Source organism: Saccostrea echinata, unplaced genomic scaffold, assembly GCF_033153115.1.
Source record: "Saccostrea echinata isolate AGI-Se365-2 ecotype Australia unplaced genomic scaffold, CSIRO_AGI_Sech_v1 ptg000059l, whole genome shotgun sequence".
Lineage (NCBI taxonomy): Eukaryota > Metazoa > Mollusca > Bivalvia > Ostreida > Ostreidae > Saccostrea > Saccostrea echinata.
Genome location: NW_026889808.1, coordinates 1888105 through 1901730, shown reverse-complemented (window position 1 = coordinate 1901730; position 13626 = coordinate 1888105). Strand labels below are relative to the sequence as shown.

Genomic DNA, 13626 nt, shown 5'->3' with positions numbered 1-13626 from the left:
CTTTTTGCCCTCTTTAGTGTGTATATAATATTTCATAAGCAAATAATTTCAATCTTTGTGAGATTTTTGCAAATTGTAGAGATTTTACATAAAGTATATTTTGATGTTAGATGAAATATCAAGGAAAATTTTGATATAATTCAGATTTAATTTTTCACCTTCATGTTTGTTACACTATAGGCTTTTCGCTCGTCATGTTCACCCATCTTCTTTACACCTGACTGTATACTTAAAACTTCATTGAGCACCTAGCTGACATAGTGAAGACACGTGTAGGTGTGAAGTCCGATTTCACAATCCTTGTGGTTATCTAACATGCAAACAAAAAACCGGGTAATTCGGGTAGGTGACACCCGACAAACATGGCTGCCAGAAACTCGAAAGAAAATCCTTTGGGTTCACCTTTAGTGCATATAAAAATGTGTGAAATCCATGAAAAGACTATTGATATGATATATGAGGACTGTGATGAATTCATTTGTGTTGGATGTGCCTTGACAGATGATAGAGAGCACGATCCGAAAACTCTAGCAACGGCAGCAACCCAAAGGAAGAGAGATCTACCTAAATTTATGAAGAAAATCAAGGAAGAAAATCTGTCTGTGATTGCTGAGAAGATAGACAAGATTTTACAACAAATCACAGAAAATAAACAACTGTGTGACTCTGAGATTAAAAAGCTACAGAAGCATTATGATGAGATAATAGCCAGGCTGACAGAAATCAGAAAACGTCATGAACAAACAGTAAGAGACGATTTAGTTAAAAAGAATGATCAACTGAACCATGTGAAATCTGAGTTAGACAAGAAGAAGAGAGGAATTATTGACATGGTGGAATTCATGGAGGAGAACAACAGCACCATGTCGGATTACAGCTTGATTGACAACTATAGAGAACTGACAAGAATGCTGTCTGAATTAGAAGTTCATACAACAAACTGTGAACATTCAGTGAAGTTCACAAGAGGGGATATTAATAATAACTTACTTGAATCTTTGGTTGGAAGAACTGTGGATTTAAATGATATTGCTGGGTCACAGTCTGTCCGTTCATCTGTCCATCTGAGATCTCTTGTCCAGAGCATATCTTCTCTCTCCTTCACTGATGATATTAACAAGACCATCAGCTGTCTGTCACCATCAAGATCTGTTTCTACAGTCATCAGTACAGATCCACTGGAACCAAACGGAATCTGTCAGTCAATGGACGGTGGACTACTGGTCACCTTGAGAGACATGGAATCAAGGGATTACATATTAGATTCACAGAGCTGACGTCTGGTGAGACAAATCACAGTGACAGGTGATGTCATCCATGACTATGAATACCAGGAGGATGGTCAGACCAGACTGTTTACTTTGCCACGCAGAGTCACACAGAACAGTAACAGTGATATCTGTGTTGTGAACATTTCAAGTCTCAATACAGGTGAACTAAAGATTATGTCTACCTCTGGTCGTATAACGTCTGTCTACCGTGGACAGAACCTAGCAGAAGACTTTGATCCATTTGATGTAGTTTGTGACTCCCTCTGTAACATCCTTGTTACTGACTTTAATAACAAACAGATCCATCTGCTGGGCCCTGAGGGAGAGTTCTTGAAGTTCTTACTGACAGAGAATGAAGTGAACCGTCCATTACCACTGTCCCTACACAAGTCTACACTGTGGGTAGGATACTGGAAATGAGTTGTCAAAGTCTATCAATACAAGATGTAAAATGTTACAATGAATAACTTTTGATTGAATTCTTCATCACAGTTAACAATATCTTCATAAGAAATAATCAAATTATAGTCTGATAAAATACATACAGAGTTCTCATATTTTGTTATCATCGTTCACGGGAGGCCGTGATTTCGAATCTCGGCCGCGACTGACCTAAGTCGATAAAAAGTGGGTAGCAACTGTTCCTTCGCCTTGCGTTCGGCACTTTGAAGTGAAAGTTGCGGGTCCTTTGGATGAGACCTTATAACCGATGCCCCGTGTGACGGCAGGCGTTGGCACGATAAAGATCCCTCACTGCTCAATGGCCCTGAGTGCCGAGTAAAGGTCAAAATTTGAAGCCCTTCACCGGTATATGGTAACGTCTCTATATGAATGAATAATTCTTGAATGGGACGTAAAACAACATATAATCAATCATTCATATCTTGTTATCAATCAGACTTACTCATCACAACATAACCAGAATCATATATTGTTCTAGAATTTTTAAAAACAAAATATAAGCTTTCTCGTTTGTTATGTTTGGTCCCTTTAATCATATTATAGATAAAGAACGATTGCACTAAGCATATACAAAATGTGGAACCCAGAAAAATAACAAAAAATATCAAGTTTGAAATAAAGAGTGACACGATTCTTAAATGTTTTGTAACTTAGCAAAAAGAAATTGTATGGAACGAAGTAGTTTTGTAACATGGGTCATCAATTTATCTCGAATCCCTATAGATACTTATGGTAAGTCCTATTTTCATAGAAAGTGGGGATGTAATAGTATCAACTTTTTTGAAAGTTTAAGATTAAATATCTTTGTTACACGGTAAAATTAAAGGAACATTATACATTTATTGACTAAGTTCGAGAGTAATAACATGCGTTTTGTCGGATAGGCCAAAGGTAAACAGTTTGGTTTGAGAGTCGACAAAATTCATTTTGCCACAGAACACAGTCAATAAATGTTTTGTTATACCTTTTATTTTTTTTTTTTTGACATGCATGTATCTCGTGCTATCTTCCGTGGGGTAAACTGAGGTTAAATTCCGTCACTGTCGAACACCAACGAATGCAAATGAGATTTAGCTCCGCGCATTATGTGACGTAAGCGGTCCAACATCTCATCGAAAGGTCCAACATCTCACTCAGCGGTCAACATCGATTTTTTTTATGACCGCTCAATATAACATTGGAAATGTTAGATATTTTCGTATAGATTTGTACAGGAACAAATCTTTAAAGGTATAACAAATATATTTATTTTTGGGGATTCCATTGTCTTCATATTCTTTTCATTGAATTTCAACATAGATATAAAATTAAATTTGGGAAGACTTAAAAAAAATGATTTGACAGGAAACTTTTCGTGATAAATATGTTTAATCTGTTAATACATGGTGAGGGCACCTGCTGATCGGACTACAAAAACAAAAATGAGTTTCTCTATATATTCCTATGTAAAACTTTGATTGCCCACTGTGGCCCCAACCAACCCCTAGGGGTCATGATTTGAACAAACCTGATTCTACACTACTTGAGGATGCTTTCATATAAATATGACCAATCATGGCTTTGCTGTTCTTGTTCTTCAGCGGGGCCACATTGGGCAATCAAAGTTTTACATAGGAATACATAGGGGAAATCTTTATAAACGTTCTTCTCAAGAACGGACAGAGAATGAATTTAACCGTCCATACACACTGTCCCTACACGAGTCTACACTGTGGGTGGGATACAGTAGAGGACTTGTTAAAGTATTTCAATACAGGATGTAAAATGTAACAATAAATAACTTTTGATTGAATTCTTCACCACAGTTAACAATATCTTCATAAGAAATAATCACGGTATAGTCTGATAAATACATACCGAGTTCTCATATTTTCTTATCAATCAGATTTACTCATCACAACATAACCAGAATCACAAATTGTTCTCGATTTTTGTAAACAAAATTTCAGCTTTCTCGTATGTAATGTTTGGTTTCTTTTATCATGTTACAGATAACATGACCGTAGGAAACATTTTTTTGGTTTGTCATTGAATTTTTAGTAGTTGAAAGTGCCCCCCCCCCCCAACTGAAAATGTATGCCTGCCCCCTCCCCCCCCCCCCAACTGAAATTGCTTCCTATGGGGCCTGAATAAAGAATGACTGCACTTAATACACACAAAATATGGACTCCCAGTAAAGTGATAAAAAATATCAAGTTTGAAATGAAGAATGACACGATTCTTAACTAAGCGAAAATAAATTGCATAGAATGAAGTAGTGTTTTGTAACATGGGTCATCAATTTATCACGAATCTCCATATACACTCATGTTCAGTTCCACTTTCATAGAAAGTGGGGATGTGATAATTTCTACTTCTCTTTTTTTTAATTGTTCAAATAACTGTGTAACATAGTAAAATTAAAGAAACATTTATATATCTGGCGGGGGATTTCACTGTGTTTATATTCTTTTCATTGAATTTCAAGATCGTATAAAATATAAAGAACTACGAACGTTAACTCTCGATTCCCGCCTACATTTTAAACCCATTGATTCAATATAAATGACAGTTTGGCCATTAAAACTTATTTGAATGCAAAGAAGAGTTCGTTAGACTAAGGCTTTACAAGTCTTTTAATAAGGGGGTAGAAAATTTTATCCATTAAAATCAGGCTTTTTTACATCACCAGATTCGCATGAAAATGTATAAATGACCCTTAAATCTTTCCGTATGCTTAATTTATGTTAGTTCAACATGTATGATTGATAAAGTACATTTTTAAGCACTAAGCGCAGCGCAAAGCGCTTACTGGCATCTTAATACTACTTCCGTTCGCGATCCAGCGCCACTAAGCAAGTAAGATAACTCCACTGACTCTTCTAAAAATATGCAACTGGAAATCCCCGACTCTCTTTCGGCTATTTTGGTCAAGTACTTCGTTACGCGCAGTTCTAATTATAGATGTCAATAAGAGAGATAGAGAGTACGAAATCCGCTCCTAGTGGATGAGGGCGGTTCTTATCTCTTTACATTGTAGTTCATTTAAAAATTATGTAGACACACACCACTTGTGTAACATATAGCTAACAGTTACTATAGTGTTAATTCGAAAAAGTTATGAAAAAAACATCTTTGGTGCAAATATCTTAAAAAAGGCTCATAATAGGTCATGTTATGCAGTGATTGAATACGTACATATATTTGATATTTGAATACGTACATATTTTTAAAACTCAGAAAATTGATATACAGTGTACTTACGTTCTATATAATTTATATCTATATTAACTAATATTTCTTCTTCTAGACCCTTATTTCAGACAATGTAACTAAAAACATGTCTTTTTATTATCATCCTTGCTCAATGTACAGCGCTATCAATGATGTTGAATTTCGCATCTCAGTACCAATTAATAACAGACTGGAATGCAGTCATGGACTGTCTATACTCGTGTTGTAATCTATACGTGTAACACAGATAAAAAAAATTATGAAATATGGGGAGATAACGAGCCGTATTCGAGCTCAAACGTTCATTAAACCTTACAAAATAGGAGCATAGCAAACACGGACCTCTAAAATTATGTAAATAATTCGCAAGGAAAGGCAGTTTGCGGCTGTACGTACATTTAGGGCGCAAAGACTTATAAATGAAAACTAATTTCTAGGAAATATTTATGACAAAAGTGTGCAGTGCGCAAGATATGGTGAAAAATGCAAAACCTTAATTATTTTCAGTATTCCGTTTCACCGAACACACCAGTGCAGTGGATATTTTATTCCTATCAGGACGCCATTGAATGTACTTCTTATAATATCCTTTCTATAGAATCGTAAATTTATAACTCGCTTATGAATATGCAAAAGAAAAAAAAAATGAAATATACTAAAAAACAATTCAGACAAAATATTTAGTTGTTTTAAGATCTTTTATTCTTAACTTTAATAAATATGTTATCAATTAGGTATTATTTTACCGAAGCAGTAAAAAATAACGTCTATTTTTAAGTGCATTTCTTACAGATAAAATTACAGTCAACAGCCAATCTTCAATCTGAAACACTCATGAACACAGAATGAATTTATTATTAACAATTATCACCAGAACATTTTTAGCTGTCAGTGTTGCACATAAATGAGAGAAATAAATCAGCGACATTTACATGTGTTCAAAATTGATCTATTTCCAGCGAATGTATAATGTATAGCTATGTGTATAGTCTGAATTTTGTTGGAAAACTCGTCGAACCCCCCCCCCCAATTTGCTTGCAATTTATACGCAAAGCTAAATTTTTATAGACTCTTAGGGCGATGGAGAATGGTAGATGTTGAATATAACTAAGTGTAAACCGAGGCACCCCAGGAATCCAAGAAGACGAGCGTCGAACCTTTAAACTTTTTATATACAGAAATATTATATATAATTTTAAAAGTCCTAATTACAATGACTTTTTTTGTTTTAAAAATGTATTCAGACCCACATAATACACAAAATATACAATCCTGAAACCAATCGCCTATGGTTGAATACACCGCAATATCCATCACTGTGGGATTTTTAAAAGCTTATCAAAGACTCTTTTAAGACACAGGAGAAAGAAGTGCTCTTGAAATATTTTGCCTAGCATTAACCATGTTAACAAAATTTAAGAGAAACGATATGTAAATGATTGTCTTATTATATTTTTATAGATACTTTACTGATACGAAGTACTGTGGATAAGCCATATTAATTTGAAGTTTAGCAAATTACGATTGGCTCGAATTTAATTCCATTATTTTTTTTTTTCTCTTTTTCTTGTGTAATGTCTTTTCGAGAATTTTTCACTCATATTGAAAATGCACCACTTGACTGAATGACCTATGGTCGGCACTTATGGCCTTTGAACAGTGAGGATCTTTTTTGTACTAACACCTACTGTGACACGGAACCTCGGTTTATACAGTCTCGTCCAAAGGACCGGTCTTTACTTCCCTTTGTGGATTCGAACTTGCGTCGTATGGATAAACTCGCATAAATGCAATGATGTTAAAAAAAATAGAAGCGAGTGCTGCTCATAACTGCAAACTAACTCTTAAAGGAACGTCCGGGCGAAGAGTAAATTTGGATTGTGCAAATTGCTCCAAATGAACGTTTTTCCATAATAACTTCTGGAAATGCCATTTAAGGAGATGAAGGATACATGGTCACATGACTCTGTTTAACTACGTCATAGTCTCCATTTATTTAAGTGCAAAACGTGTAAACCATCAGTTCTTGTATACAATTTTGACAATTTGTGCATTAATCACCATCTTATATAAAAATAATAAAAAAAATTAGCATTCTTGTAAACTTTAACAAATTACGGAATATGTTGTTCCACTCCTCTGTTTTCCTATACTGCGCGTCCAACAAGTTGATGACGTCATACACGATCTGTTAGTACAGCAAGATCATACTCGGGGAATACACTGGCAATATTATTATGTAAAAACAGGTCATAATCAGTATATAATTAAAATGTTTTAGAAATGGGGAACACAAAAATTATTTTTGCATGGCTGCTGACGAAAATCTTATGTAGGTATATCTTATTTCGCTTATTTAGCTTACGTGTGACGTCATAGTTGGTTTTTCCCGTACTCGAGAAATGTAAACATGACACGTTTTTGTCATGCTTATGTCTTGTTTAACGATGTCCTGTGCAATATTGAGGTCAGCTTCACCATTCGATATTTTTATCATTAATCGATAAAGTGAAGGAATTGCAATTCAACGTAAATTTTCAAATATTGAATGATAGAATTTTTTGCAAATTAAGTTTTTTGTTGTTTAAAATGTCTTAAAAAGTACGTAATTTTCCCTACCCAGATGCAGTGTGATAGACGAAACATTTTTTAATCATACTCTGAAATATTTTATAAGATACATGTCCACTAATATATTTTTTATCTATGCTTTAAAAATCCCATTATGGACGGAGCAATGGGCCCGGAAACATGGAGAATAAAAACTCCACTTTGACACTGAAGGACATAATGTTTGTCTATCAATATCTCTAAAATAAGGTAAGAAACCTAATGACATAACTGCTTTAAGATATGTGGAACATACTAAATTAGAAATATACAAAATATGAAAAAATTGAATGACAAGTATTTTTTTCAGCTGAAGGTCCTTCTTCCCCTTAACACAAATAGACTTTTTTCCATAACTGCAGTATTGCTCTTTCGTGCGATAAACAAAGTAAACATATAAAAATGAAGAAAAGTAACAGACTTGCTTTGATGAAAATGTATAATAAATTTCTCTCTCTTTGTTAAATAACGACGACATGTGATGACATGCACAGTCTCGATCCTTCAAATCTATCCTTGTGCGGTTTAAAGAGGCGGATACAAGTTTTATTTTAAAGTGAATATGTATCAACAGCAGTTGCACTGTCAACATATTACTTATTCCAATACAACAGACAATTTAAATTCAAAATAAATCTGACGAGTTTCAAATTGCAAACATTGCTTAGCGCTTCCCAGTACTTTCAGTACTTTGATTTTATTTGTAATCTCATTTGAAATTGGTTAAAAAAAATGACCACTTTTGCTGGGTTTTTTTTTGTTTGTTTGTAAACATATGTTCCCCCGAGAACCAACAAAAGCTTCGATATGAATTTGTGAAATAACAATTCATAATACCTGCAAAAAGGAATTTTTTGTTTCACGGGGGTGGGGGTGGGGGTGGGGTGGTTAAAAGTAACTTCTGTTTTCCCTTAATTTCAATAGTGAAAACACGTTTTACCTCCCTTTGTTTTCCCAAATAAGTTATATTTTATGAAAATTCAAATAAATATTTATATAGATATGAAAAATCATTCAAATATGATAATTTTTGAAAAATAACTTGGAGGTAGACGGCAGAACAATGCTTCGTTCGCAGTTCTTTGGAAAGACTGAAAAAGGGCTGATTGGACAGGAAAATTTCGTGATAAATATGTTTCAGCAATAATTAAGCCAGTACAAAGTATTTTACAAATTCCTATAACTTTTTGAGTATTCTGTCCTTAATCTGTTATAATACATGGTGAGGGCATTGTTGCCTCAATTTCTTGAAAAAGACGATAGGTGTATAATCATAATAATTGAAAGAAAGAGGGCGTATAAGACGAGAACAATGCCCCGCTCTGAGAGAGTATATTTTGTAAATTTCAAAGTTTACGGAAAAGTTATATTTTTCTAAAATTATGTTTTCAGTAATGTTAGTATCAACACATTTGATTCATTTATTTTATTGAACGACTTTTAAATTAATAATTTGTTTTTATATTTGACAGTTAAGCATATTTAGTGGAAAAAAGGGGTTTATAAGAGCCATAAAAAATATTCTTTGACTATGAATGGGTCGTCTCCATTCTTCATTAAAGTTTAAATGACAGAAAAGAGAATGTAAAATCTATTTTATGTTTCAAAAAAAGGAGTCTGCACCCATTCTATATGAAAATCAAACATTTCTGAAAAAGTTATACGTTTCAACAAACTCGTTTATTTAAACCACTCTGACACACTTTAAAGAAGATTGATCCTTTAACTGATCTAGGAAAACAAAAATGATTTGTGTGGAAATGTCTTAAAAGGAGATGGGTGAACAAGGCGTGCAGAATGCCTATAGCTTCAAAAATATAAAAATCTTATTCAATTTGTGAATTTAGTATTCAGAGTAAAGTTCTCATTATTGAAAATTATGAATTTATGATAAACAAAACTTTTCAGGGGAAAATTTTCTCGGCAAAAAATATTCTGATTTTTTTTTTTTAATTGGTATTCGTGGGGTTCGAATCCTAGCAATAAAAATCCTGAGTATCATTTTCCTTTGAGACACACACGCTTACCACTACCCTACACAGCTACTAATAAATAGTGGTATTTTAATCATGTTTGTGATATGACCCTTGAAATGGACTTTGCTCAATGGTTTTGTTAACCAAAAAATGTATATTTTTAAGCAAACTTTAGGGATAAACTTTCAAAAAAAAAAAAAAAAAAATGGAGCGAAGACCCACTCATATCGAAAAAATTGTATTATAGTATGAGAAAATGGTCCTTTAGCCATCTTTAGTGTGTGTATGCTATTTCGTAGGCAAACAGTTAAATCTTTGCGAGGTTTTTGCAAATTTTGGTGATTTTGCATTAAGTATACATTAATGTTAGATGAAATATCAAAGAAAATGTTGGTATAATTGAGATTTAATTTTTCACCTTCATGTTTGTAGCTCTATAGGCATTTCGCTCGCTTTGTTCGCCCTATCTTCTTTACAAAAACTGCGATAAACGACGTTTCTCAGGTGATGCAACACGGATACATTATTTTTTGAAATAAGAGAAAAATTGATAAAAAGATTTGGTTGACTAAAAAACGCAAAAGGCCGTGTTATCGCAAAAGCGATGTCAAAGAACTAAGAAAATATAATATTAAGGCATTGTCTTTAACAGTGTCGTTCCTGTATTTCAGCTTACTGTTCCAAAGCCCTATCAATCACGGGAAATGTGTATGAAAACTATGTTCTGAAGAAAGTTAAGAAACGCTACGAAGTCTGGAATCTGTCACATTCCAATTCTTCAGAACAACGCCTAAACATAAGGATGTTTATGTTTTATCCCAACATCCATATTTAATAAATTTGTTTCTATGTGACTTTTTTCTCGTCCCCAAATTAAGAAAAAAATTGTCAATAAGAAGATTTGGTTCAAAGAATGCCTTGGGATCTGTAACAGGCCCGTAGGAGGCAATTTCATTTGGGGGGGCACTACCAAAAATTCAAATTTCCTTGACAAGCATAAAAAAAAAATAAGGTCATCAGATGTTATTATTGCGGGGGGCACAAGCATATAGTAGCCGTATTTTCTATAGTATTGAATATATCGGCAAAATTATTGGCGGGGGGCACGCCCCCCTCCTCCGTGCAACCCCCATCCGGTTCCTACGGCCATGCATGTCTCATACACCAGTTCATGAATACCGTATTAAATGAATGCATCAAAGCATGGATTATGTGTCTGTCAGAAGAGGGTATTTTGAAGGGAACCATTCAATCACTTCATGAAAATATTTTTCTTGTGTATTTTTTTAACAGCGATGAAATAAATTATTGAACACCTCTCGCATTATTTCTCATTCACAACAAGGGTTTCATAATCTTAACTCATGGTAATTTGTCATTGGCTGATCCTGCATCCATCCTTTTTCCGAATTAAATACATTTTGCAGAGAGAGAGAGAGAGAGAGAGAGAGAGAGAGAGAGAGAGAGGGAGAGAGAGGGGTTGACGTCTAGCGTACCTTTTGCATTCAGTTTCCTGGTATATTGTCACATTAAAATCATTTAATCATACTTTTGTTAATGCATTTTAAATTTCATGTAAATATTCCTTGGGAAACCCCTTCTTTTTTTAATATGTTATTACTGTACATATCCTTCACTGAACCTCAATTCACTGGACCTTAAAGCATGTCCGTGCAAGTTAGTTTTGGACACGAAGTCCAGAGAGAAGGACGCTTTTACCCCCTCTCAGATATGTCTAACCAGCATTAATAGTTACACCGAGTACCAGTATTACTTGCAGGGCTTACTTTGTATTTCTTGTGTGTAATGGTCCAGCTTTCTGAGGAAAGGTTTATGTTTTTAATTTTATCTTAGTTATTTTCTTGTATCATTCATTTGTCCTAAAACACTCAGTCACCGCATTTTTCATCAGTTTTAGCAAGTATGTTTTGTTTAATTTGATTACTATATATAGCAACACGTATTTGAATATACATAAGTATGGTGTACAATTTGCGTCATAATAATTTGTCCGTAAAGTAGCAATTCGTAATATTGCATTTGTGTACGAGTTGTATGTATAATTTAAACAACTTATGTGTGTGTAATTGAGTCTTATCTAAGACATGTACATTATCAATGAGTAAAGTGTGTATTTGTAAAGCCACAAGAGCTTGTTAGTAAAATTTTTGTTTGTGTATGTTGGAGCAGCTTCCATCCATCCATAGTTTAAAGTCTATGTAGAGACTGTGTCGAGAGGCCACCCAGTGCCTTCAGTGAGTCCGCCCTCTCATCATAAGGAGTAGTAGAGAGGCCATCCTTAGGCCTTAGAGATCTTCCTCTAGACTGTGGAGTGGAAGGCGGCAGGACAAAAACCCATTATAGGACAAACAAAGGATCTTGTATATTTGTACATTTATTGTAATTAAATATGTAAATTATCTGGACAAAGCTTTTGGGTTATATTTAAATTTAGTAAAGTAAAAAAAAGTAAATCCGCTCGACTATCTGTGACATATATTCACAACTATATTCTTGTTTCGAAACCCCCAAGTTACTTCTTTTTAATAATGGCTTGCAGAAGCGGATATCTCTCACGAATCTGTAGAGAAACCATGGGGTCTGAGACAACTGCTTCATATTTGGATATATTTTACTACAGAAAGACATTGATGGCAAATAAACATAACTTTTGATAAATGTTTGTTTGTTTGTTGTTTTACGTCCCTCTCGAGAATTTTTCACTCATATGGAGACGCCACCACTTGCCGGTGGGGAGCTGCAAGTTTTGACCTATACTCTGCACTTAGGGCCATTTAGCAGTGAGGGATCTTTTTCGTGCCAGCACCTACTGCGACACAGGACCTTGGTTTATACGGTCTCATCTGAAGGACCGGTCTCCACGTCCCACAGGGGGATTCGAAAACCCGCGACGTAAGGATCAACTGTTTACTCCGCGACTCTAGAACAGACGCTCTAACTACTGCGCCACGCGGTCGACTTTTCAATCGTCAACTTCCCTTATCTCTGTAGCAATATACCATAATCACCTGTATATAGGGTTTCCCAGTTGATTCGATACGCAAGAGCAAGTTCTTCGTAGGTACAATTCCTAAACGAAACAGGCTACTGACAAACAAGCTGATCATACAAGTGTATCTACAATCTTTTCTGGTCAATATTTTGCCAAATCTATGGGCGATGCAATTGTCTTGCTTGCAAATATAATCTGTCGTAAGGTGGAATGTCGACTGACATATTGTCTTTCATACAAATGGTTTAGCAACTCACTGCATTGCCTACAGATTTTTCCATTTAAAAGATCATAACACAGAACATATGGCGAGTATGACCGTTCGAAAGGGGATGCTTAATCCTCCATTACAATTGATCTCACCTCTGTTTTAGAGGTCCTTGTTTGCCCTGCTCACAATTTGTATAGTTTCAATTGACTGTTGAGCTTGATTACTGTTCGTTTCTTCATGTTTCATTTAGTTACCATGGCAACATTGTTCATCGAAATAAAAACACATACCAATGAACAGAATTATGAACGTATCTTAATTCAGTCTACTAGTTTACCAAATTTCACTCCGATCAAACCTTTTGGTAGAGTAGCATTTTGCAATCATTTACATATACTATTTTTAGAACCCATGGCAGGCTTAATCAGTATCAAACACCGATAAATACAATGTGTAATTGGATGCAGTGTACTTGAATACCAAGTTTTAACTAAATCAGACCGAATATTTAGGGTTGAATTTTTAAACTGAATCACAGATTTATCAAAGAGAGCTAAATAAACAGTCGGTAGAACTAAAATCCAAACTGTAAACCAATAAAAGAGGAAGCTCTTGTGCTTCAACTAGAATTTCTTCTGAACGGGGCGCCTTCAATCTGGCATGTCCAATCAAATTTGTTCACTTTTGACTGCTACTTTACAACTTCATTTCATTACATCTACCGGTAATTTTTACGAGAGGGGTTTCGGGTTTGATCTTGTACTCCCTAACTCCCTTCTGTAAATTTTCTGGAATTACCTTCGTTGATGTTTAGAAATACATAAAATTAAAAGTGGTGACATGAATGGCTGAATGTACAAAAATGTTCAC

At 34.6% G+C, this 13626-nt stretch overlaps 1 protein-coding gene across 1 annotated transcript; it reads left to right on the top strand.

The window, feature by feature from the left end:
• Positions 1 to 362: 362 nt before the first annotated feature.
• LOC133174801 (uncharacterized) lies at positions 363 to 1277 on the top strand. The gene has a single exon (XM_061309899.1). The coding sequence runs from the start codon at positions 363 to 365 to the stop codon at positions 1275 to 1277; it is 915 nt and encodes a 304-aa protein (XP_061165883.1).
• Positions 1278 to 13626: the final 12349 nt, after the last annotated feature.

Bases quoted from the DNA above. Each gene is read 5' to 3' on its own strand.
- LOC133174801 (XM_061309899.1), top strand. From the start codon at position 363: ATGGCTGCCAGAAACTCGAAAGAAAATCCTTTGGGTTCACCTTTAGTG.